Here is a 23522-nt window from a genome sequence, read left to right on the forward strand (position 1 = left end):
ATAAAAAATCCTAGTATTTTGCTATTTCTCTTAATATTACTACTAGTTATAATACTAGACTTTATTTTTTCTTTTTCTTTTTTATTTCCGGTTTCGTATTATTTAATTTCTTAATTTTAGGAATTTAGTATTTTTAAACTATTATTTTCTTTATTTACCGGTATTCTTTAAAAATAAAATAATTATAATAATATAAGTATTTTAATTATTTTTAGAATTAGTAAATCTTTTATTTTATAAACTATTATTTCTATATATAACATTTATTTTTATTTTTACTAAAAATAATTAACTAAATAAGATTTTTAGAGTTTTTTTTAATTAGAAAAAACATATTTTTATATTTTATTTTATTAGTAATCTTAGCTTTAAATTATATTATTTCTTTATATTTAATATTTTCTTATAATTCTTAAAGTACGAATTAGAAATATAAAAATTATATAATATATTTATAAACTAATAATATCCGAATATTAATACTATTATTTTTAAATTAAATAATTCTATTAATATTAGATATCTAAACTAGTATTTCTAATTCTTTAAATATTCTATTTATTATATAAACTATAACTATTAGTTTTCTAAATTTTCTAATATATATAATTATATTTAATATAATAGTATTTCTTATTTATAAAATAATAAAATAATAAATATTATTCTTAATTTATTAGTTTTAAAATATAATAGCTAGATTTAGTATTTCTAAAATATTAATAAATATTTTTATTTTCTTTTAAATTTTTAGAAATAAAATAATTACTTTTTTTAGTAATTTTATTAAAATATTATTAATTTTAGAAGTCTTATATTTATTATAATTAAGAATATACTAGATTTCTAATTCATTTTATTTATTTCCAGAAATATTAATATTTATATTTTTAGCTAAACTATTTCCTTATTTATTATTTTTTAAAATAGTATTTTTCTAGTCTCTTATATAAAATAGCTTTTTTCTTAGCTCTAGTTCGTTTTCGGAAAACCTTTTTAACTATTTCTTTTTCTTTTTTCTTTTTCTTTAATAAGAAACCCGTTATAGTATTAATAGAAATACTATTTATAGCTAAATTTTAATATTATTTATTAATTCCAGAACTTAAAATGTTAGTAATTTCAATATACTTTTTTCTAAAATAAAATAGTTATTTAGATTCCCTAAATATAATTTATTTACTTTTATATATAAATTCCGGTTAGCTAGTTTCCTTATTTCTTTCTTATCTAATAAATTAGATATTCTTTATTACTTTTTAGATATTTTTAAATTATACTTTTAAATTATAATTAAATTCTCTTTTTCGGATTTAGAAAATAATTTAATTAAATTACTAGTATTTACTAATAAAGAAAAAGAAAATACTTTTTTATTTAGACTTATATAAGCCTCTATATTATATTTTATTAAATTAGTAAATATATTTATAATTTATAAGTTCTTTTATTAGTAAATAATAGAATTAAAAAATATAAATATATTCTGAATTAATATTATTATTATTATTTTTACTATAATATTTATAATAAATTTATTCTTTTAATTCTAGATTTATATTATAGACTATATTAATTTAAGTAATATTCTCTAATTATATTTGAGATTAATTTCTTCTAAAATATAATTATTTAAATTCTTTATTTATTTTAGCTTATTTACTATAGCTATTATAGTATTTTTTATAATGTTTATTATATTTTCTAATATATATTTTCTAAAAACTCGAATTATATTTTTTAGACTATTAATACTATTATTCTTATTATAATTAGCTAAATTATATAAATAGATTACAAATATTCTTTAAATTATAATAGTAATAAATAATTTTTCTAGGCTTTTTATTAGCTAGTTAATATTATAATTCCCAGATATCTTTTAGATATATATAATACGGCTACTTTATTAAAGAAATATACTTGAAATATATTAGAAATATTTAAAAGGCTAAGTTTCTTTAAAACTAGTATATTATAAGATATATATATTTCTTTATAATCTTCTATATTCTAGTTTTTTCTTTCTTAGCTTTAAATCGTTTTTATAAGAGATCTTCTATCTTGCTTTTTAAGTCCTAAATACTATATCTATAATAGTATTTAAAGTTTATTTCCTTTAATTCTATAAAGAATTTCAAATAAACTAATTTAGAACTATTAGAAATATAAGTACTACTAAGATAATAGAACCTTAGAAATACAAGTAATAGATTTTAGAATAATAAAAGCAAAAAGCTTTAGAATTCTTAAAGAAATCAGATATTTATATCTTTATAAATATATACTAATAATATATTAGAAATCTTTCCGAAAACCCGAAAATTAAAGAATCTCGAATAAAGGCTACTTTTTAATTAAGTCCTAGAATAATAGATATTTATAGGCTAGTAATTTAACTATTACCCTTAAGCTTTATTTTATAACCTTATAAGTTCTATATATATACTAGTAATAAGATTACTAGAAAGAATATAATAGAGAAAAAATATAATAGATTAATTTCCCAGAATATTATATAATCCGGAATAATAATAATTTTTTCTAAGGCTTTTATTAGTTCAGATTATTCTATTAGTAGCCCTTTCTAAACTAAATATCCTATTAATATTTCTGGAAGTTTTTTAGATAAATTTATAAAGAAAGAGGCTTTCTTTTTTATTAAAAAGCTCCTATATACTAATTAGCTTATTATTATTAAAGAACTATATAAATAGACTAAGAAAGCTAATTACTTGCTTTCAGATATTAATTTAATTATTACTAGCTATTAGGAAAATCTCAAAAAGGCTATTTTATATAAAATAAGTTATAAAGATATTAAGAGCCTTTTCGAGAATACTAAGCTCTATAATATTAAACTCGAGAATAATATTAAATACTATATAGCTATAGTAAATTGGCTTATAATAGCTCTAGCTATTTCTACTTTATTTGTTTTTACTATTCCCGTAATTCCGGCTATTTTAAACTCTTTTTAAAAGAATTTCGAACTATTTTCTATTTATTTCCGTTTAGAATTCTCTATATCTTATACTTTTTTTTTAGAAATACTAGAATTACTAAACTTCTAGATCTAACTCTTTTTACTAGAAATTATACTATCTTTAATAACTAGCTAGTTTAAATTAAAAATAAGCTATAAAGAAATACTAATTTATATTTCTTAAAGAATCTCAAGATTATTTATATTTCTAGTAAACTTATAGATAATACTCTTGCCTTAATAAACTCTTATATAAATAAAAATAGCCCGAATTAGTATTATTAGTTCTTAAAGTTATATTTCTATCTAAAAAAGCTATATTCTAATTCTAATAAGATATAGAATATTTATTATAACTTTAGTAAGCTTTAAATATATTCTAGTTAAGTATTTTAGAAATTCTATATTCTTTTCTTATAACTATTTATAGAAGGCAATATTAGTTTTTAAAATATTAAATATAAATTAAATAAGAAACTTTTACTAAAGCTCTAGAAATTAATATATATTATAATAATTCTTTTATTAATACTATTTGCTTTACTTAATACTATATTACTAATAATTAGTAAATTGAGGCTATATATAAGAAAACTAAAGAATATAAAAAAACAAGAGCTATTTTAGCTAAATATACTTCTAGTACTATATTCTTTTATATTTCTAAAAAGTATATTTCTAAAAAGAAACTCAAGAAACCTATATTAACTGCTTTTATTAAGTATATATTCCCTTATAAATATAAGTAATATCTTGTAAAAACTAAAGATCTTTTAATTATTAAATATTTTAACTATAACGAGTTTGGCTACTATATTAAATACTATCTAATTAGATATAATAAGGAAACTAAGATAGCTTTTTCTAGAATTAAATTAGGCTTAGTTCCTATTTTATTAAAGTATCTAATTCCTATTTTAGTAAAATATTTAAAGGATTTAAGCTCTAATTCTAGTATAAAACCGAAAAACAAATATCTCTAAAAAAAAGTCTTTACTTTAGAGGCTTATAATATAAATTTAATAGAAATTAATTTGATTTATCTAATAAGAAGAAATACTTTTATAATATTTTATATTATTAGTATAAATAAATTAGAAATCAAGTCTTTTTCCCTTATTAATACTAGAGCTAATAGTTATACTTTTATTAATATAAAGCTTATTTAATTTATAGAGTAATTTCTAGAAATAGAACTATAATTCCTTTTCTTATTCTATATTATATACGGGTTTAATAGAAAGCTAGCTAAGTTTACTAAAAAAAAAATATATATAGAAGTTTTATTTCTAATTAATAAATAAAGTATTAATATATCTATAATTATTCTAAATCTTAGAAATTATAATATTATTCTTAATAGAAAATGGGCTATATATATTAATATTCTAATTAATTATAGAAAATATAGGCTTATATAACTAAAGAATAAGCCTAAATTTATATAATTTAATTATATTATTAGTATTTCTTAGTAATAGCTAAAGAAATAGAAAAAAATTCTTAATAAAAAGCAAATATTAAATCTAGCTATTTTTATTTTTATAATATTTAATTATATAACTAAGAGAAAAAATAATATTATTAGTTAAATCTCTATTTATAAGATTAATAAAAAACTTAAAGCTCGGGGAAAAAAAGCTATTTCTAGCCTAGGGAATTAATAACTAGAAGAAATAAAGCTTTAATAGCTCTAGAGAATATTATTTCCGGAATTTAAGAAATATACTTCTATTTTCTTTAAGAAAGAATCTAATATTCTTTCTTTTTATAAATTATATAATTATAAGATTTAGATTAAAGGCCTAAAGGAAACTAAAATATTAAATACTAATCTCTCTAGTAATAATCTATTTAAGAGCTTCTAGAAATCAAGTATTTCTTAGAAAATAATCTAGCTAAAGGCTTTATTAAAGCTAGTTAAGCTTCTTTTACTTTACTAGTTCTTTTTATAAAAAAAGCAAATAGAGGTTTATACTTTTATATTAATTTCTACTATATAAATAATATACTTTTTAAATATTTAGATTACTTTTATATAATATATTTTAATAATATTCTTATTTATTTAAAGAATCTAATAAAGTATAAATAGTATATATAAAAAGTACTAAACCGCTTATATTTTACTAGCCTTTAAATAAATATTAAGAAATCGGAATTTAAGATTATATATATAAAATACTTGGGCTTTATTATTTCTATATCTATTATTAAAGTAAATTCTAATAAAATCGAAATAATATATAATTAGTAATTCCTAAAAATAGTTAAGAATATATAGTTCTTTTCGGCTTTTATAATTTCTATAAATACTTTATTAAAAAATATAAACGAATTACTAGATATCTTATTTTATTTATAAAAAAGAGTATTTCTTTTAAATAGTCTAAATAATATTAAGAGACTTTTAATTATTTAAAGAAAGCTATAATTTCTATTCTAATACTATAATACTATAATCTAGATTTACTTATAATAATAGAAATAAATATATCTAAAAAAAGTAATTACTGGCCTACTTTTTTAATAGAATCTAGAAATAGGTCTTTAGTATCCTATAGCTTATTTTTCTAAAACTATATTTCTAATAAAGCTTAATTATAATATATATAATAAAGAAATACTTATTATAATACAAGTATTAGAAAAATAGAAAACTAAGCTAAAGAACTTTTAAAATACTTCCTTTAAAGTTTATTCTAATTATTATATTTTAGAATACTTTATAATTATTAAAAAGCTCTTTTTTTTAATAAGCTAGATAGGCTAAGCTTTTATTTTACTATTACTTTAAGTTTATATATTATTCTAGAAAATCAAATAAATAAATAAATACTTTATTATAAAAATAAAATAAAGTAAATACTTAGGGCCAGATTAAAAAGAAATTATAAACTCAAGTATTTCTTTTTAGAAATAATATTAATTCGAAGATTATTTATAACTTATAGCTTATAGTAATACTTTATAAAATATACTTATTTAATGAGGAATTCGGCCCTAAAAACTAAATATATACTAAAGACTTTCCGAAAGAATATATTTCTATTAGAGATATAATTCTCCTAGAAAAAGATATTCTTTTAGAAGCTTTACTAGTAGACTTTACTATAATTGCTTTTATAGAAGTACTATTAGAAGCTTCTATTAAATATAATAGCTTATAACTTATAAATAAAATTCTATAAAATAATTATATATTACCGGATTTAAAAAGCTATATATAATAGCTTAAGCTAAAAGTAATATCTGAATATTATAAGATAGTTTCCTTTTATATTATAAAAGACTTTATATTATAAAGAATAAAATAACTCCCGAACTACTTTTATAAATTACTCTAATTCGGAAAATATATAATAAATTTCTTTTTAGATATCCTAAATATATAAAGCTCTATTAGCTATTAAAGAAGTAATATTACTAGATATTTATAAGCAAGAATATTAATTAATACTATAGTAATTACTATATTTATAAAAGATTATATATATCTAGAAATAAAAGGCTTAATTTGCTTTATTTTTTTCTAGTTTCTAATTACTTCTAATAATATATTATTATAAATTTTAAAAGCTATTTAGAAGATAAATTAGGCTATAATAAAATTATTATATTCGTAAATTACCTGTCTAAATACCTAATTATAATTCCTATATAAAATATAATTATAACTAAGTAACTAGTACTTCTATTTTTATTTTATATAATATACTAAATAGATATTTTAGAAATAATTATATTATATTAAAGACTTTAATTTATATCCGATTTTTGAAGCGAATTCTATATAAGAATTAATATAAAGCTCAAATCCTTAATAGCTAATTACTTTTAAATAAATAAATAAATAAATAGAGATTATTAATTAGTATTTTAATTAGAAATTATATTTATATATTAATTATTACTAGAATAACTAAAATAAATAGATTACTATAATTAATTATTAATAAGTCTTTCTTTAATACGAAACTATTAGCCAGTTTCTATTTATAATAAAAAAGATTTATAAGCCTTATATCTTTCTAGACTAGAACTTTTCTATTAAGGCTAGCTTATTTAAAGAAAAGCTAAATAGAGATAAAGCTAAAGTATTAGTAAATTAATTATATAAATTATAATAACTTACTTAAAGTTATATAAAGTAAATATAGAAATAATATATAGTATAAGCTAATAAATATTACTATTTAATTAATTTCAAAGTCAGAAATAAAGTATAAGTTATTATAAAGTACTAGAAATCTAATTATTTAAGCCAGAAGCTAAAGAACTAAATAGAAGACCTATTTGAGATTTTGGAATAATATAGCTATTTATTTCTCTTAAAGCTACCGGAAGCCATAAAAATATATCTAGTTTTTTATATAAAGAAGTTATAAAAGAACTTCCAGAATTCTTTACTAGATTAAATAAATCCGGAACTACTTCTATTAATACTAGAGAATAGTAAATAAGAATATAGTATTAAATAGGTTATTATAATTAAGCTAGTAAGAAATAAACTAAAGTATAGAATTTAGTAAATTAGTTAGAATAAGAATCTAGTATAGTATTTAGCTTTAGTACTAAATAATAGCCTTCTGGTTTTATAAAGCTTCTATAATAATAATATTAATATATTAGAACTTTTATAAAACCTGTAATATTAGCTAGACTATATAAAGAATAATATTTATCTAGAACTATATAGAAATAATAATAAATTCTTTTAAGTTATATATTAAAGGCACTTGCCTTTTATATATAATATTTATATTCGAGATATTAGTTTATTTTAGAAAGGAAAATAGTATGAAATTAAATGAATTAATAGCTTTTATAAAGCTTAGAAATAAGCTTATTTTAAAGAAAGAAATAATATTATAATTTTCAGATGCCTTCTAGATATATATAATATAACTACTTTATTAGAAAAGTATATTTGAAATATATTAGAGATATTTAGAAAGCTAAGCTCTTTTGGAACTAGTATACTATAAGATATATATATTTCCTTATAGCCTCTTATATTCTAGTTTTCTTTTTTTTAGCTTTAAATTATTTTTATAAGAGATTTTCTATCTTGCTTTTTAAGCCCTAATACTATATCTATAATAATTAATATTATTTCTCTTGGATTTACTACTTTTAATAAGCTTTATATAATTAGCTATAGGCTAGGTTTTTTTATTACTAATATTTATAATAGCTTTAGGAAATATAATAAAAGAAATTAGTAAAAAATAATTATTTTTTAATTTAGGAATTATATTATAAATTATTATATTTAAGTATTTTTATTTAAATCTAGATATATTTAAATTATTAGTAATATTAAAATAGTATTTCTTTTTTTATATTAATAGAATATTACTATTTTCTAATATATTTTATTATATTTATAAATAGAAATATTTATAGGCTTAAAGTTTATATTCTTAAAAATATAATCTTTTATTAAAATAAATAATTTTATTTATTTCTTTTCTTTTTAGTAATTTTTTTAATACTTTATTAAATATATTAATATAAGACTTAAAAGAAATTCATTTATTCTAGGCTTATATAATAATTTAATTAAAAAAGTTATAGCTAATTTTAAGTATTTTCTAGTTATACTTTCGGAATTTCTTTAATAAAGCCTTAAAGAATTTAGTTTCCTAATAATTTCCTGAATTATTAGTATAGTATTCCGATATAGCCTTAATTTAATTCTTATAAATAAGAGAAATATAATAAATAATTCTCTTTTTTTAATATTATTAGAAATATAATAGTTTTTATATATATTTATATATTATTTCAAGAATATAAAAATATTATTTCTTTAAAACTATAGTATTTCAGGAACTTTTATAAATAATAGATTTAAATCCGGTACTAATATATATTTATTTTTAGTTATATTAATTTTAATAATTTCTTTTATAACTAATTATAAAGTTTCTATATCTGAGACTTCTATTAATAAAATTCCTAAAAATCTAATTTCCTATTTAAATATATCTTTTAATTTAGGAACTAGGATTTAGATAAAACTAGTTAATAATAATAAATATAATTTAAATTTAAGTTTTAATATTAATAATAATAAAGTAATAGCTTTTCTAATTTTATTTCTATTACTTATATTTTCTTTTCTATTCTATTAGCTTAATACCTATAATATCTTTTCTTAACTTTACTAAACTAAATGTATTTAATAATAATAATAAATATTATTTTACTAATTTCTCTAATTTTTCCGAATTCTTTTTTTATTTCTATTTAATATCTTTTTCTTTTTTTAAAAGCTTTTCTAGATTATTTATATAATTTCTTATTTCTAATTTCTTTTTAATTTTTAATTTTATTTCCGGTTTCTATTTACTATTTTACTTAATATTAAAAGTATTTTCTTTTTTAAATATTTTTTCCGAATTTAAAAATAAGCTTTATTATTAAAACTAAAGCTATTTCTATTTCGGTTTTTATTATAACTAATAATAATATATAAGTTAATAATATAATTTCATTTCTATATACTAAAATCTATTTTTAATTAAAGTTTAATTTATATTATTTTAATATAATATTTTCTATTTTATTTTCTTTATTTCTTTTTTTTTTATAATTAGCCTCTATTTTTATTATTTCTATATATTATATTAGTAATTATATTTTATAGCTAATTTATATCTAAATTACTAAATATATTAGAAATCAATATAAGATATTAAAATTAATATTTATATATTTTTAATATTTTAGCCTTAGATTTAAAGTATTATAATAGCCTTTTTCTTTTTAAATTTATTAAGCTAATAATTCGCCTTATAGAAATCCTTTAAAACTTTATAAAAATATTACCTTAATTATAAAATTTTAATCTCCTTATATTATTTATTATAAAATATATAAAAAGAAAACTATAATAAAATAAAAATTTATATAAAATATACTAAAATATAATATATAATTTAATAATAAAATAATAAAATTAAAGATATAAATAGTAAAATATAAATAATATATAATATATAAAAGCTTAATTAATTAAATATAAAAGAGAAATTAATTATTTAGAATTATAAAAAAGCTAATTTTCTTATATAATTTCTATAAGTTATATATAAAAGGCCCTAGCTTTTATTATATAATTAAAATATTAAAATTAATAAAATATAGCTTATTATATTATATTAGCCTATTATAAAAGTTTAAAATTAATAACTTAAACCCGAAATATATTATAAATAATATTTCTGAAATTCTTATTATTATTTATATTATATAAAACTATTATTTAATTCCCTAAAACTAGAAAGCTTTAATATATCTAGTATAATAGCTAATATAAAAATATAATTTACTAAGAATAGAATATTAGAAACAGATATAAAATAAAGTTAAGCCGGAATTATTTAGGTAAAATAATATTAAAGATTAAGATATTCTTTGAATTTTAAGCCTTTAATTATTATATTAATTCCGCTATTATATAATACTAAACTTACTTAATTTAATCTATAAAGGCAATATAATATTACTAATAAAGAACCCGTATTTGTTTTTAGAAAGCGAAAATAGAATACTATTTTTAATATTTAATAACTTTTTTAAATTATAAAGAATTAGAAAGCTTAGCTAGAAATATAATATCTTTTATAACTTAGGAGTCTGGCCCTTAATTAAAGCAGATAATACTTTCCTTTTAATAATTAGTTTTTTACTAATATAGAAGAAAAAAATACTATTTTCTATAATTTAATTAATCTTAGAGTTTGGCCTTTAACTAAAGTAAATAATATTTCCTTAATACTAATAAAAGTAAAAGAATTAGCTTTTTTTTTTAATATAAGAAGAATTAATTATAGTTTATTAATTTAAAATAAGAAAAAATAATAGTTAGTTTTAGTTTACTAATTTAAAACTAAATAAGATAATAATTAATTATAGTTTATTAATATTAAATAAAAAGAACTTATTTAATATTTATTTCTATAGCTAATATCTTTTCTGAAACTATTATAAATAGCCCGGAACCAAGTACTACTACTATAAATATATTAGATAAGAGGCCCTAATATAATAAAATAAAGAAATCGGGCTTTAATATTATAAATCTATACTATTAGAAAAGTTATTATAATACTATTTTAGAAGAAGATATTAAGGAATAACTAGCCGATTTAGAACTTAAAATTAGTATAAATATTCCAAAAATAGATAAGGCCTAGTAGAAATTACTAGTATAAGATAATTTTATTAATAAATACTACCTTATAGCTAATAAATAAATAAAGTACTATTAGAAATTCCATTTATATATTAATTAATTTATTAAGAAAATTAATAAGCTAGAAGTAATTACTAGTTAATTTTATATAAGGAAAAGACTAGTATAAGAAGAAGCTATAAAATAAAAATCTAAATAGGCAGATATCTAGAAATACTATAGGTTTCTATTAGAAAAACTATATAGGAACTAATACTAAGACTTTTTTCTGCTTTTAGTTTATAGTAATTAACTATAGCTTATTAGAATTAAGAATTCTACTCTATTTATAAGTAAAGATAATTATTAGATTAATAATTAGATATTTAATATAAGAAATAAATTAATATAGAATTCTTTTGAATTTAATAGCAAATTACTAAAAATTACTTATATAGTATAATTAATTACCAGAAATACCCATAATTTTATTTATAATTAAATAGAATCTAAATTAGTTAAATAAATCTCGATTATTAAATAAATCTTTAAAATCTTCTAGTAAGCTTATAGTAAAAATAAAGAAATATACCGGTATTTTAGATAAAGAAATAAGCTATTTCTAGTATTCTAAATAGAGTTTATTTATTTAATAATAAAACTAGAGAAATTACTAGATAATTAATATAATAATTTAAAAAATAAAATAAATCTCGAGCTATTTAAGAGCTTAAATAATAAGAAGTTTAATTTACTTAAAAGTTTTACTAAATAATATATAAAATAAGAAAATAGGCTTCTTTTAATTAAAAACTAATAGTTTTAGAAGAAATAACTAATAGAAATTATTTATTATTAAATATTATCCCGGGCTAGAAAGTCTATTAGAAACTAAAAAGCTATTATAATTCTATATTTAGTAAATTAATTATAATAGCCAGTATTTTTATAATTAAAAAAAGCTATTTACTAAAAATTTAAGAAAGAATTAAACTAGCTCGAGAGTTTCTATTATTATATCTATAAAAAGCCTGGATATATAAATAGAGCCTATTTTAATACTAATAAAATTATATTTATTAAAGAGAATTATTTAGAAAAAACCAATAATTTAAAAGCAAATAATAAGAATACCGACTTTTATTTATTATCTAATAAGAAATATAATATTAGTAAATCGGGAAAAGCCTAGTTTTAAGTATAAAAATAGCTTTTTTAGAATAAGAATTTTATTAAGAACCTATAGATCTTATTTAATTAATTAGTAGAAACTAGTTTTTTATTAAATATAAAATATATTAGAAAAATAAAACTATAACCTTTTAATATTTAATAAATATTAAAGCAAATATATATATTTTAATTAATTAAAAGTATATTTGCCTTCTAATAAAAGTATTATAAATATTTTTATATAAACTTAAAATCTCTATTTTTATAAGATTTTAATAAATAATCTAGTAAAGCCATTTAATATATAGTTATAGTAAATCTAAATATTAATTAGTATTTTTAAACTCGATAATATTTATTTATTACTAATCTCGGCTCTTATAATATAATTTTAGAAAGAAAATAGCTTATAAAATATAATATTTTATTAAACTATTAATAGAACTAGCTTTACTAGCTAAAAGATTATAGAATAAATTAGCTAAATCTTATTTAGAAGATTTAATATTTTAATAAAAAGTATTAAAAAAAATAGGTATCTAGAAAGTATTCTAACTAGAATTCTAAAAGAAACTAGTAAAATAAAACCAGAAAAAAAGGTTTTATTTTTTATTTTTTTATAAAATCTTTTTATTAAGAAAATTAAATATTAGATAAGAAAAAAAGAACTAGATTTTAATATTCTCGAAATAGATAAATTACCGAACTATTTCTCTTATTTTTTTAGAATAGCTGCTTTCTAATTAAGTACTAGAGATCTTAATAATTTAGTTAAATTAGTTATTATTAATGAAATTAATTATATATTTAAGAAATAAAATTATAAACTAAAAAGATATTTATTATTACCTATAGTAATTAAATAACTAATATTATAATTTACCGAATATTATATTTAAATTAGTAATTTTATATACTTTCTAAATATAAATAAATTAGATACTTTTAGTAATATTTCATCTTTTAATCTTAAAGAATTTCAAGAACTCCGGATATTTTTTCCTATATAGTTATATAATATAGCTAGGACATTTTCTAAGAAAATAATAAATATAGTTTTATAGTTTTAATTCTTTAACTATAAGCTCTATTTTAATAAATTAGATTCCTTAATAAAAATAGCCTATTTCTATAAAATAAGCTCTTATAAACTCGAAAAAATAAAAGAATATTTTATTAAAAACCTATAAAAGAGCTTTATGAAATTATTTAATTCTTTCTTTTTATTATTCTTTTTATTTATTAAAAAGAAAAATAGTAGTTTATAATTTTATATTAATTATTATTAAGATATTTAACTAATTAGCTAAATTATTAGTATTTATTAAATTAAATATTTAATATATTTTTAATTAAATCTATATTAAACCAGCTTTTAGAATAAGATATAAATTCTTTAAATTAGTAATTCTATTATTTGAATTCTATAATAGTTCTATAACTTTTTAATAATATATTAATACTATTTTAATAAATTATTTAAATAACTTTTATTTAGCCTATATTAATAATATATTTATTTTCTTTAAGAATAAAAAGAAATATAAATAATATATTAGAATAGTCTTATAAAAGCTTTAGGATACCGGATTATAAATTAATATTCGTAAATATAAATTTAAAGTTTTTAAAATAATATTCTTGAAATTTATTATTTCGAATTAAAATATAAATAAATTCTACTAAAACCTTTATTATTCGAAACTAGTATTAATTTATAAAAAAAAATATAATTATTTTTAGGCTTTTATAATTTCTATTATAGGTTTATTTAAGCCTACAAATATATTTCTCGTTTCTTAAACCATTTAACTAAAAAGAATACTTTATTAAAGTTTATATTTAATAAATTCAGCTAAATCCTTTTAATTAGCTTAAGAAGTTATTTTTCTCTATTTTAATACTTTTTTATTTCAAATATAACCGGGAAACCTATCTAGAAACTAATTATTTAAATTTAATTATTATAGATATATTTTATTAAAAAAGCCCAGAAAACGAATAATAATATCTAGTTATATTTTATTTTAAAGCTTTTTAAGGAACTAAAAGCTATTATAAAATTTATAATAAGGAACTTTTTATTATTATTTAAGGATTCTAGAAATAATAAATAGAACTAATTAGCTTATTTAATTTTCTAATTATTATAACTATAAAGCTCTTAAATATTTTAATATTAAAAGACTTTTAAATAATAATAAATCTAATAAATAAGGTTTCTATTATAATTTTATTACTAAATTATTTATTAGCTAAGTAAAGATTATACTATTACTAATATCTTATTCCGAAAAAAACAAACTTATACTAATTTAGAAATAGGCTAAAGAAGCTAAAAAGAACTAGATTAATTATTTTACTAGATCTAATTCTTACTTTTATTAAGGCAAAAGATACTATTTTTATTTCTATTAAAATAGAAAAAATAAATAAGCTATTAGTTATAATTAAAGTTCTATAAACTAATTAAACGAATCCGGCTCTTAAGAATAAATAAAGAAAAGCCCGGGAAAATACGAATTTATAGGAAATATTAAATAGCTATTTATTTTATAATAAAAGACTTATTATATTAAATAGATATAATAATCTATAAACTAGGCTCTTATAATAAATCTATAATATAATAATTATTATTTATTCCAGTTAAAATAAAACAAAAATTCTAGTTTAAAATTTTTATTAATAGCCTATTTTTTTTAGTAAATATTAATTGTTTTATAATAAACTACTATAAATATTAAAAGTTTTATAAGCCGAGAAATAAAATACCAGGCCTATTATATCTCTTATTAGTTCCGCTAAGAATATAGAATAATTTATTTATAAACTTCTATATTTCTAATTCTATAAATAAAAAATATAATAATATATTTATTATAGCTAATTAATTATTTAAATAATATATTAGTTTACTAATAATTAAAAAATACTATAGCTAGAACTATTACTAGCCTATTTTACTATTATATTTAGTAATTTCGAAGTTCTTTTTTATTATTACTAGTAACTAAAAACTCTAGTTTATTTCGAACTTTATAAATAAATTATTAAGATTAACTAGAACTAAGCTAAAGCTCTCGATTATAGAATATATTTAAACTAATAGATAAATAGAAATTATTAACTAGATTATTAATACTCGATTTTGCCTTTTTATTAATTACTTTTAAAATAACTAAATAAATTTATTTCCGGTATTTAATATTATAGATATTGTCTGCCTATATAAATTAATTAGTTTATTTCCCTTAATAATTAATTACGGATATAAATTCAGGCTAAATTTTAATTAGATACTACTAATAATAGCATTTAAAATATTAAGAAAGAAATTTAATTAGAAAGAAATATAATAGTAAACTAAAAGAATTAATTATATCCGAGAATATATAGCAGTAGCTTAGAAATATTAAGCTAAATAAACTAGTAAAAACTAGTAAAAACCGAATTTCGATTTAGGAAATATAATTTATATAATTAAAAAAAAATATAAAAAACAAATTATTTATTTAATAAATTAGATTACTTCTTTATTAGATCTTTTAAAATTAATAAAATAGTAAGCTATTTATATTAATTAAATCTTTTTTTATTTTATAGGATTTGGCTAATTTTCTATATAAATAGATTTTATAAGAATTCTATTAATTTATTATTTAGCCAAATTAATAAAAAGCCTAGTTTTATTAAAATTAATAATAAACTCGAATAGGAAATCGAGAAGATTTTCTTTTCCAAGATATTTTATAATAAGCTTTATTATAAAATTAAATAGAAGAAATAAAATATAAATAATAAATAATATTCTATATTAAATTTTAAGAATTTAATATTTGAATTATATAAATTCTATAAATAAAACCCTAGTAAAATAGAATCTTCTATTTGGCTAAATAAATAAATTTAATATATTAAAAAAAAATAAGTTTAATAAAAACTATTTAAATAATAATAAACCTCAATAATAAGGCTTCTATAATTAGAGAAAGAGCAAAAAAACCTAGATATTTCCCGGATTTTTTTTAAATTCTAATATATTTTCTTTTCTAGAAATCTGAGTAATATATCTTTCTTTACTATATTATATTATATTTTACTATTTAGGCAAATTACCTAAAAAAGTAAATTCTTAAAGCTAAGTTAAAAATAAATACTTTTTTATATTAGTTTAAAATATTATTAAAAATCGAGGGAAATCTTTCCAATTACTTTAACTTTTATAATCTTAATTATTTATACTACTATTATTATTTTAATAGAACTATTAATAAAAATAGAACAGATAAGAACTTTAGTAATATATTATTTATAGCCAGATTAAATAAGGCTATTTACTAAATTTAAGATAACTTAAATAATAGTAGTAATATTTTAAGTTTAATAGCTATAATTATTTATAATATAACTACTAGCCAAACTACTTTTATAAATAAAAATAGTAATTCCCTTATTTAAAAATAAGTTAATATATAAAATATAGCTTATATTACTTTTGAAAATATACCTGAAATTATTATAAAAGCTATTTTAATAATAATAATAATAATAATAATAATAATAATAATAATAATAGCTAAATTAATATTAAAATATCTATTATAACTAAGAAATATATAATACCAAATAGTAATTATTATATAAAGTATTAGTCTGAGACTAAAAGCTAATAAAAGATTCTAAAAGCCGAAATAAAGAACTAATATTTTATAAATATTAATGAATTAATATATAATACTATTAAATAAATCGGAAAACTCTTTAGAAGTTCTTATAAAATAAAAATCTTAAAGCTTAAGGCCCGTGAGTTTAATAATAAAATAGCTAAAGTAGCTGGCTTTAATATATAAGTTACTAAAATAATTAATTAATTTAAAAATATATATATTAAACTCGAGAAGGCCCAAAAATTAATTAAATAGCTTAGAAATAGCTTAACTAAGCCAGATATTACTATCCCAAATAAGAAAAAGAATAAATAAGCTATTATATTAAAGTTTACCTTAATAAATAGACTTGATTTACTATTTCTATTTAAAGACTACCTAATAATAATAGTTCTAATATTAGCTATAACTTATATAATATTTCTAGACTATATTATTAATATAAATATAAATATAATACAAGTAATAAATAAAAAGAACTAGCTGGAATATACTAGAAACTAGATTATTTTAGTGAAATTAAGACTATATTTTAATTATAAATAAGCTGCCGGAATTAAATAAAATGAAATTAATAGTTATTATTTTCTTTTTTCTAATATAGCTAAATAATTTTTTAAATAAGAGTATTTAGATTTTTCTTTAGGAAAGAGTAATATAATAGCTAGTATAAGGGCATAATTTATCAAGAATAGAATATTAGAAACAGGTATAAAATAAAGGTAAGCCGGAATTACTTAGGTGAAATAATACTAAAAATCGAGATATTTTTTAAATTTTATTTTATAGCTTAATATTTTCTAATATATAAGATTTTTCAAACTTTAAGCTTTTAACTATTATATTAATTCCGCTATTATATTTAGTAATTAGGAAAATATTTATTTTTCTAAAATATTAAATAGAGATTTATTAAAAGAAACCTATAATAAAATAGAAATATTAATAGAATAAATAAAGGCTCTAGAAAATAGACTTTTTTAAACTTATAAAATTTCGGAATTTTTAAAGAATTTACTAACGTTTTTTTAGAATATTTTTATTATCTTTTATTTAATAAATTTTAATTAGAATATCTTCTATAAATAATATATAATTATTAGATTATTTAATAGAAACTCTTATTCCGAAAATAAATTTAATAAGATTTATACTAATATTATAGCTATATAAAAAATATAAAATATAAAATATATTAGATTTATAAAATAAGAATATATTTAATAGAAGTTTAAGAAATATTTTAGTTTTTATAAGAATAAAAAGATAATTATAATAAAGAAAATATAAGAAATTATTTATTAGTATAAAAAATATAAGAGAATTATTTTTATATAAGATAAGTATTTTAATTAGTATATATATATATATATTTTCTGAAAATTTTAAAGATTCTAATATAATATATTATAATTTTATAAATTATAAAGTAATTGAGAATTATATAAAAATAATAAACTAATAGAAATTAAAAAAGCTAAAAATACTTTTAATAAAAATAAAATCTTCGAAAATAAAGCCAGAATATAATATAAAAAATATAAAAAAATATAGTTTTATTTAAAATTATATTTTAAAACTATATTTTTTTAATTTCCTATTTATTTATATTTTTTCTACTATAATTTTATATAGGCCCTATTATTATAAAAAGAAAATTTATAATAAGAAAACTATAGTTCTAAAATATATTAAAAGAATAAAAATAAAGTAATTATTTATTTAACTAAAGAAAGAAATTAATAGATATATTTTACTTAAAGTATTATATATATAAATCCGTTTTTTTTTCTCGGCCGCCTATAATAGCTAATTTTTAATAATATTAAATAGAAGCTATAAATTAAAATTATTATTAGCTTCTGCTTTTTTAGAATCTAAAGTTCTTTTATTTTTATAATTACTTCTACTAAAGTTATAGCTATATAATAAGGGGGTAAATTAGAGAAATATAGTATTTGCTTTAGGGCTTACTTAATATCCTAAAGCCCCTGCCCTTAAACTACTATTTACTAATATAATATATATACGAAAAAATAGCACTTTTTGGCTGCCCCTATAGACCGTTTTGACTAATTTTTGATTCTAGAATCGTAAAACCGTATATACACTTTTAGAATCTCAAATTTTTAGGCCCGTATAATAATTTTTGGGGTAGGTACGGGGTGCGGGGCGGGAGGGGTGATTGCGCGGGCGGCCGGTTTGGTGAGGGCGCAGGGGGTGGGGGGCTAGGGCGGGAAGGGGCTTAGCACGAATGGGATGGGACCGTATTTTCTTGGGGGTTCAGGCTTAATTCGCAATGCCACTTCGACTCCTCCCATTTATAATTCACGATGCCACTCCAGAAGGCTACTCCTCAACAACATGCAGTCCACATTTCGCAAGGTTGTGCGAGAGAGAAGAAATAAACTGGTCGAAGTCTCGACATTATGCGCGGAGAAAGTCTACCTTGAACTTCGAGTTCCCAAAGAAGCTTACTCGATTCACGAAGTCGTCTTCAGGACCCTATCTCACGATCAGGGTATGTGACTCCATGTCGAACATAAGCCAACCCACTGAGTCCTTTAGGTTATAGCGGTGAACCTCAGTACTATGGAACATACAAAAACTCTTTCACCTGGTTTGTCGCCTCTGTCGCTACTCCCGGTGGTCAAGAACGATTACCCAGGAAAGTCCTACATCACAACGTCCACGCCGATGCAACTTTCAGATCGCATGAATTGTGTTGGAGAGCAGACGATCAAGATCAAGTGATTGCAGAATGGATCAACGCTATTCAAGGAGGAGACGCAATTCAGATTATCCCAGTCGCACAATATCCAGCTTGGATCAACTTTGTTCAAGAGGCGGAGATTGAGATTCATTACATCTTGGCCCCCCAAAATGCTTCAACTTTCGGTCCTCCAGCTGTGGTTTCAGATGCTACAGGGCACCAGCTCTACCGAAGTCTCGACACAGAAATTGACGAAGTACGGCTCATACGCTTGAATCCCGGCCCGTTCGAAGATCCGATATCATGTTCAATAACATATACGTCCCTAAAAAGATGCACAGACTCGGCCTACGAGGCTCTATCTTATTGCTGGGGAGACCATAGGCAAAGAAAAGACATCAAAGTTACTGTCACTGATCTGAAAGGCCACTCAGAGTTCATCATGTCCATCACCCTATCTCTGTACTCGGCACTGCAGAAACTTCGACCACAGAATGGGGTCGCCAGGGTACTTTGGGCTGATTCAATTTGCATCAACCAAAATGACCTCGATGAGAGATCGTCTCAAGTCTCTCTGATGTGTGATGTCTATCGCAAGGCACAAGGGGTCGTCGTTTGGCTGGGACAAGGTACAGAGCTCATGCATAAATCCATTATGACTTTGACTACTATCAAGAATCGGTACAAGCCAGACGAGTCCATGGATCTGCCAGCAACCCAATTGTCTCGTCTCCATGACCCATTGATGGAAACTGTTAATGGCGAAAAGCATCCTGGCATGTACGACTTTGTTGATGACTGGACATTGTTCGAATCGCCATGGTTCAGTCGCACCTGGGTCGTTCAAGAAGCTTTCAATGCACGAGAAACAACCTTTTATTGTGGGGACAATACACTCAATCTGGCAACGATGCTGCGAGTCAATAAATGCATCTCATCACTTAAGGGTCTAAAGGTAAACTCTTCTCACAAGGCTATGATGCCTCCAATCTATGACGATCTCTTCCATGCTAAATTTGCGACTGGTAACTCACAGTCCATGCAGAACGGGATTCTCGAAGTCCTCATCAAAGGACTTGATCTGGATGCTACAGACCCTCGCGACAAGATCTTCGCAATGCTGCAATTTGGAAAAGAGACCCAGAATCCGGAATTGCTGCCGCTTGAGCTTGTGCCTGATTACCGCAGGTCGGTTTCGGAAGTGTTTTCAAGTTTCACAAAATGGTGGATTGTGAAGCATGAGTCTCTGAGAATTCTCTCTGCAATTCATGCATTGGACGGGAGAGCATGGCAGGCAAACAAGTGGGAGACAACTCCCAAATACGATGCAGATCAGCCGACGTGGTCTTGGTGGTTCCGTGGACGGAGCAATTGGACTATTGGAATCCTCGGCCTCAAAACAGATAACTCGTACCGCGCTTCTGCAGACACCAAACCGAATATTTCCTTGATTTCTGAAGGTGAACAGATGTCAATTCTCGCTTTGGCTGGGATCAAGATCGATTTCATCGAAAGTTTAATCCCTTATCCATATTTCAGCCCACCGCAAAATCTTGAGAGCCTTCACCGGGCATACGTTGGTATCTTTGATCCCCTGAATCTTACCGGAAAGTGGCAACACCAACTGGCGCCAGAAAACATGGACGCCTACGTCTTCTTGGACGACACTGCGAAGATGAGGGCTCACTACGCTGCACATCAAGACTTTTCAATCAAGACTAATGCGGTAGAGTGTAACGACTCCTCTTTCTTCAGCACACGAGGAGGTTTGGTTGGACTTTGCCCACCTTCGGCTCGGGTTGGTGATATACTTGTCGTTCTCTATGGAGGTCCAGTTCCTTACGTTCTTCGAGAATTACCAGGTCCACATCGTGCTACTCACCAACCCGCCAAAAGGTACGAGTTTATTGGGGAATGCTACCTGGAATCGTATATGGATGGTCGTGGTATCAAGGATAATGAACGAGGAGTCGAGACTGAAATATTTTCTTTGATCTGATTGTCTTATGAAATGACAGGGCTTGGGATGCAGATATCACCAATCCTTCTCCTTTTCCACTCTACTCTCCATACGACGAAACAGCAGAGATATTAGTGGTATTCAGAGGTTGTCCGTACAATTGCTCCGGAAACGAACTGATTTCCCTCTCTACCGCTCCTTCATTCCTGGGTTCATACATCAAGCCATCTTCACCTATCTTCCCGGATTCAAACGAAGATTCCGTCTGGCGCGATAGAAGAGGATATTGGCACATGCTTCTTCACTCCTTGGAAGCAGATGGTGGAATTGGAAATGGTCCAAAAGTTGGGAGACATGCATTTGCAGTGGAGCTAGAAGGACCATGGTATTTTGATAACGAGACTTTGGCGTTTAGTACTGAAGTTAGCTTTGAGGATGGGAATGTAGTGGGTTATTATCGGAGGGAAAGATCGCAGTTGTTTTTTAGTGAGGATGGAGAGATGAGGCCGTTGTATTTGACGACTGGTGCGCAGGAGGGGGGTAGTGGGATGTCGTATAGTTTGATAGAACTGATTGAAGGAGCGGGGGCGTACGAGAGGAGTTTGGGGTTTTGAGTGGAGGCTTTTAGTCAAAGGCCGCTTGCTTTAATTTGAGTGTAGAGTTTAAATGACCGAGGACCAGCAAGATCCGATCTGTGAGCCGGAGACTTAATAAACAATCAAAAATTCAGTTGTTCAAATTTCAGCTCAGTCTTGCATTTACTTGCCCATAATTCTTCAGTGGTTGTTCCGTTCAGCCAAAGGTGAAGCCAGGGCCACTGACATCAAGGAATATGAAAGAAAGATTACAGAGGAATCCACAACTTCGAGGTACTGTTTTTGCAGTCAGATTCATATGTGAATGACATGTGAAGAAGGCTGCAAACATTATGCGGCTGTCAGCATGACAGCACTTCCACAGTGAAGCTATAAAGCCAAGGCTGTCGGTTATCGCCAAGTCGAAATTCCGACCCCAGAACAAATTTCCTTGCTGACACCTCACTCAACCTGCCCATCATGGCCTTCATTCCTCTCCCCTCCTTCTGGCCCGTCGCAATTGTAATTGTCAGTCTTCTCCTTCTGCCAACCATCATAGGTATCTTCGGGGGAAACAAATTCAACGTCAACTAGCCATCGTGCTAATTCTGGGAGTTCTAAAGCTTATCCCCTACCAATACTGGGGACCTTAATAGGCTAGAGGCACGCGACAGTATACGGAGTATATGCGTATATCTTGAGCGCGTGTATTGGGGATATACTTTTTTAAACGATTACAAGGGGCAAGAGAGGAACGTACTTCTTGCCTGCCTTTTGTACGCGTAGCAGGGGCTAAAGAATAGCCCGGGGAAAAAGCCTAACTTTACAATAAAATTACAAAAATTAGCTTGCTAAATGCGGGGGGAGGGGGCTAGAAGAGGATCAAGTTCTCAAATGCATAAGCATCCGTTCTAGGGTTTGCCTAGAGAGGGTGCTTATGCATTCTAATCAGAGTTGGCCTCCTGTTATTCCCGCTTTGGGCGTATACCCATATTTTAGAAATCCTACGCAAGCAGAACAGGGGTGTTGCAGGGATTTGCAGGGGCACACTGATTTTCTTTTCAAAGGCAAGGTACTGTGGGAGGGAAACTGCGACAAGACAAAAACCCACATAAAGTACACCAGAGCGCAAAACGTGACTTGACAGCAAAATAACAAATCAAAAGCGTAAACAGTAAAGCATAAACAGTGCACAGTGTGCAAAAGCTCAATTGATTGAATACTCATGAAGGATTGTTCTCTAAGTCTACAGAAAAACCA

General features: G+C 21.9%; 1 protein-coding gene across 1 annotated transcript; it reads left to right on the forward strand.

The window, feature by feature from the left end:
• The first annotated feature begins 19292 nt into the window (after positions 1-19292).
• Positions 19293-21853, forward strand: K444DRAFT_367078 (HET-domain-containing protein). Its single transcript, XM_024872237.1, has 2 exons — positions 19293-19535; positions 19583-21853. The coding sequence occupies exons 1-2, from the start codon at positions 19379-19381 to the stop codon at positions 21724-21726; spliced, it is 2301 nt and encodes a 766-aa protein (XP_024738198.1). The 5' UTR covers positions 19293-19378; the 3' UTR covers positions 21727-21853.
• Positions 21854-23522: the final 1669 nt, after the last annotated feature.

The sequence above is a fragment of the Hyaloscypha bicolor genome (assembly GCF_002865645.1).
Source record: "Hyaloscypha bicolor E unplaced genomic scaffold K444scaffold_56, whole genome shotgun sequence".
Lineage (NCBI taxonomy): Eukaryota > Fungi > Ascomycota > Leotiomycetes > Helotiales > Hyaloscyphaceae > Hyaloscypha > Hyaloscypha bicolor.

What these genes read in the sequence shown, in the direction of transcription:
- K444DRAFT_367078 (XM_024872237.1), top strand. Translation starts at nt 19,379, where the DNA reads ATGCAGTCCACATTTCGCAAGGTTGTGCGAGAGAGAAGAAATAAACTG. An exon ending in GACCCTATCTCACGATCAGG is followed by an intron (nt 19,536 to 19,582) that starts GTATGTGACTCC and finishes TGAGTCCTTTAG; the next exon opens with GTTATAGCGGTGAACCTCAG.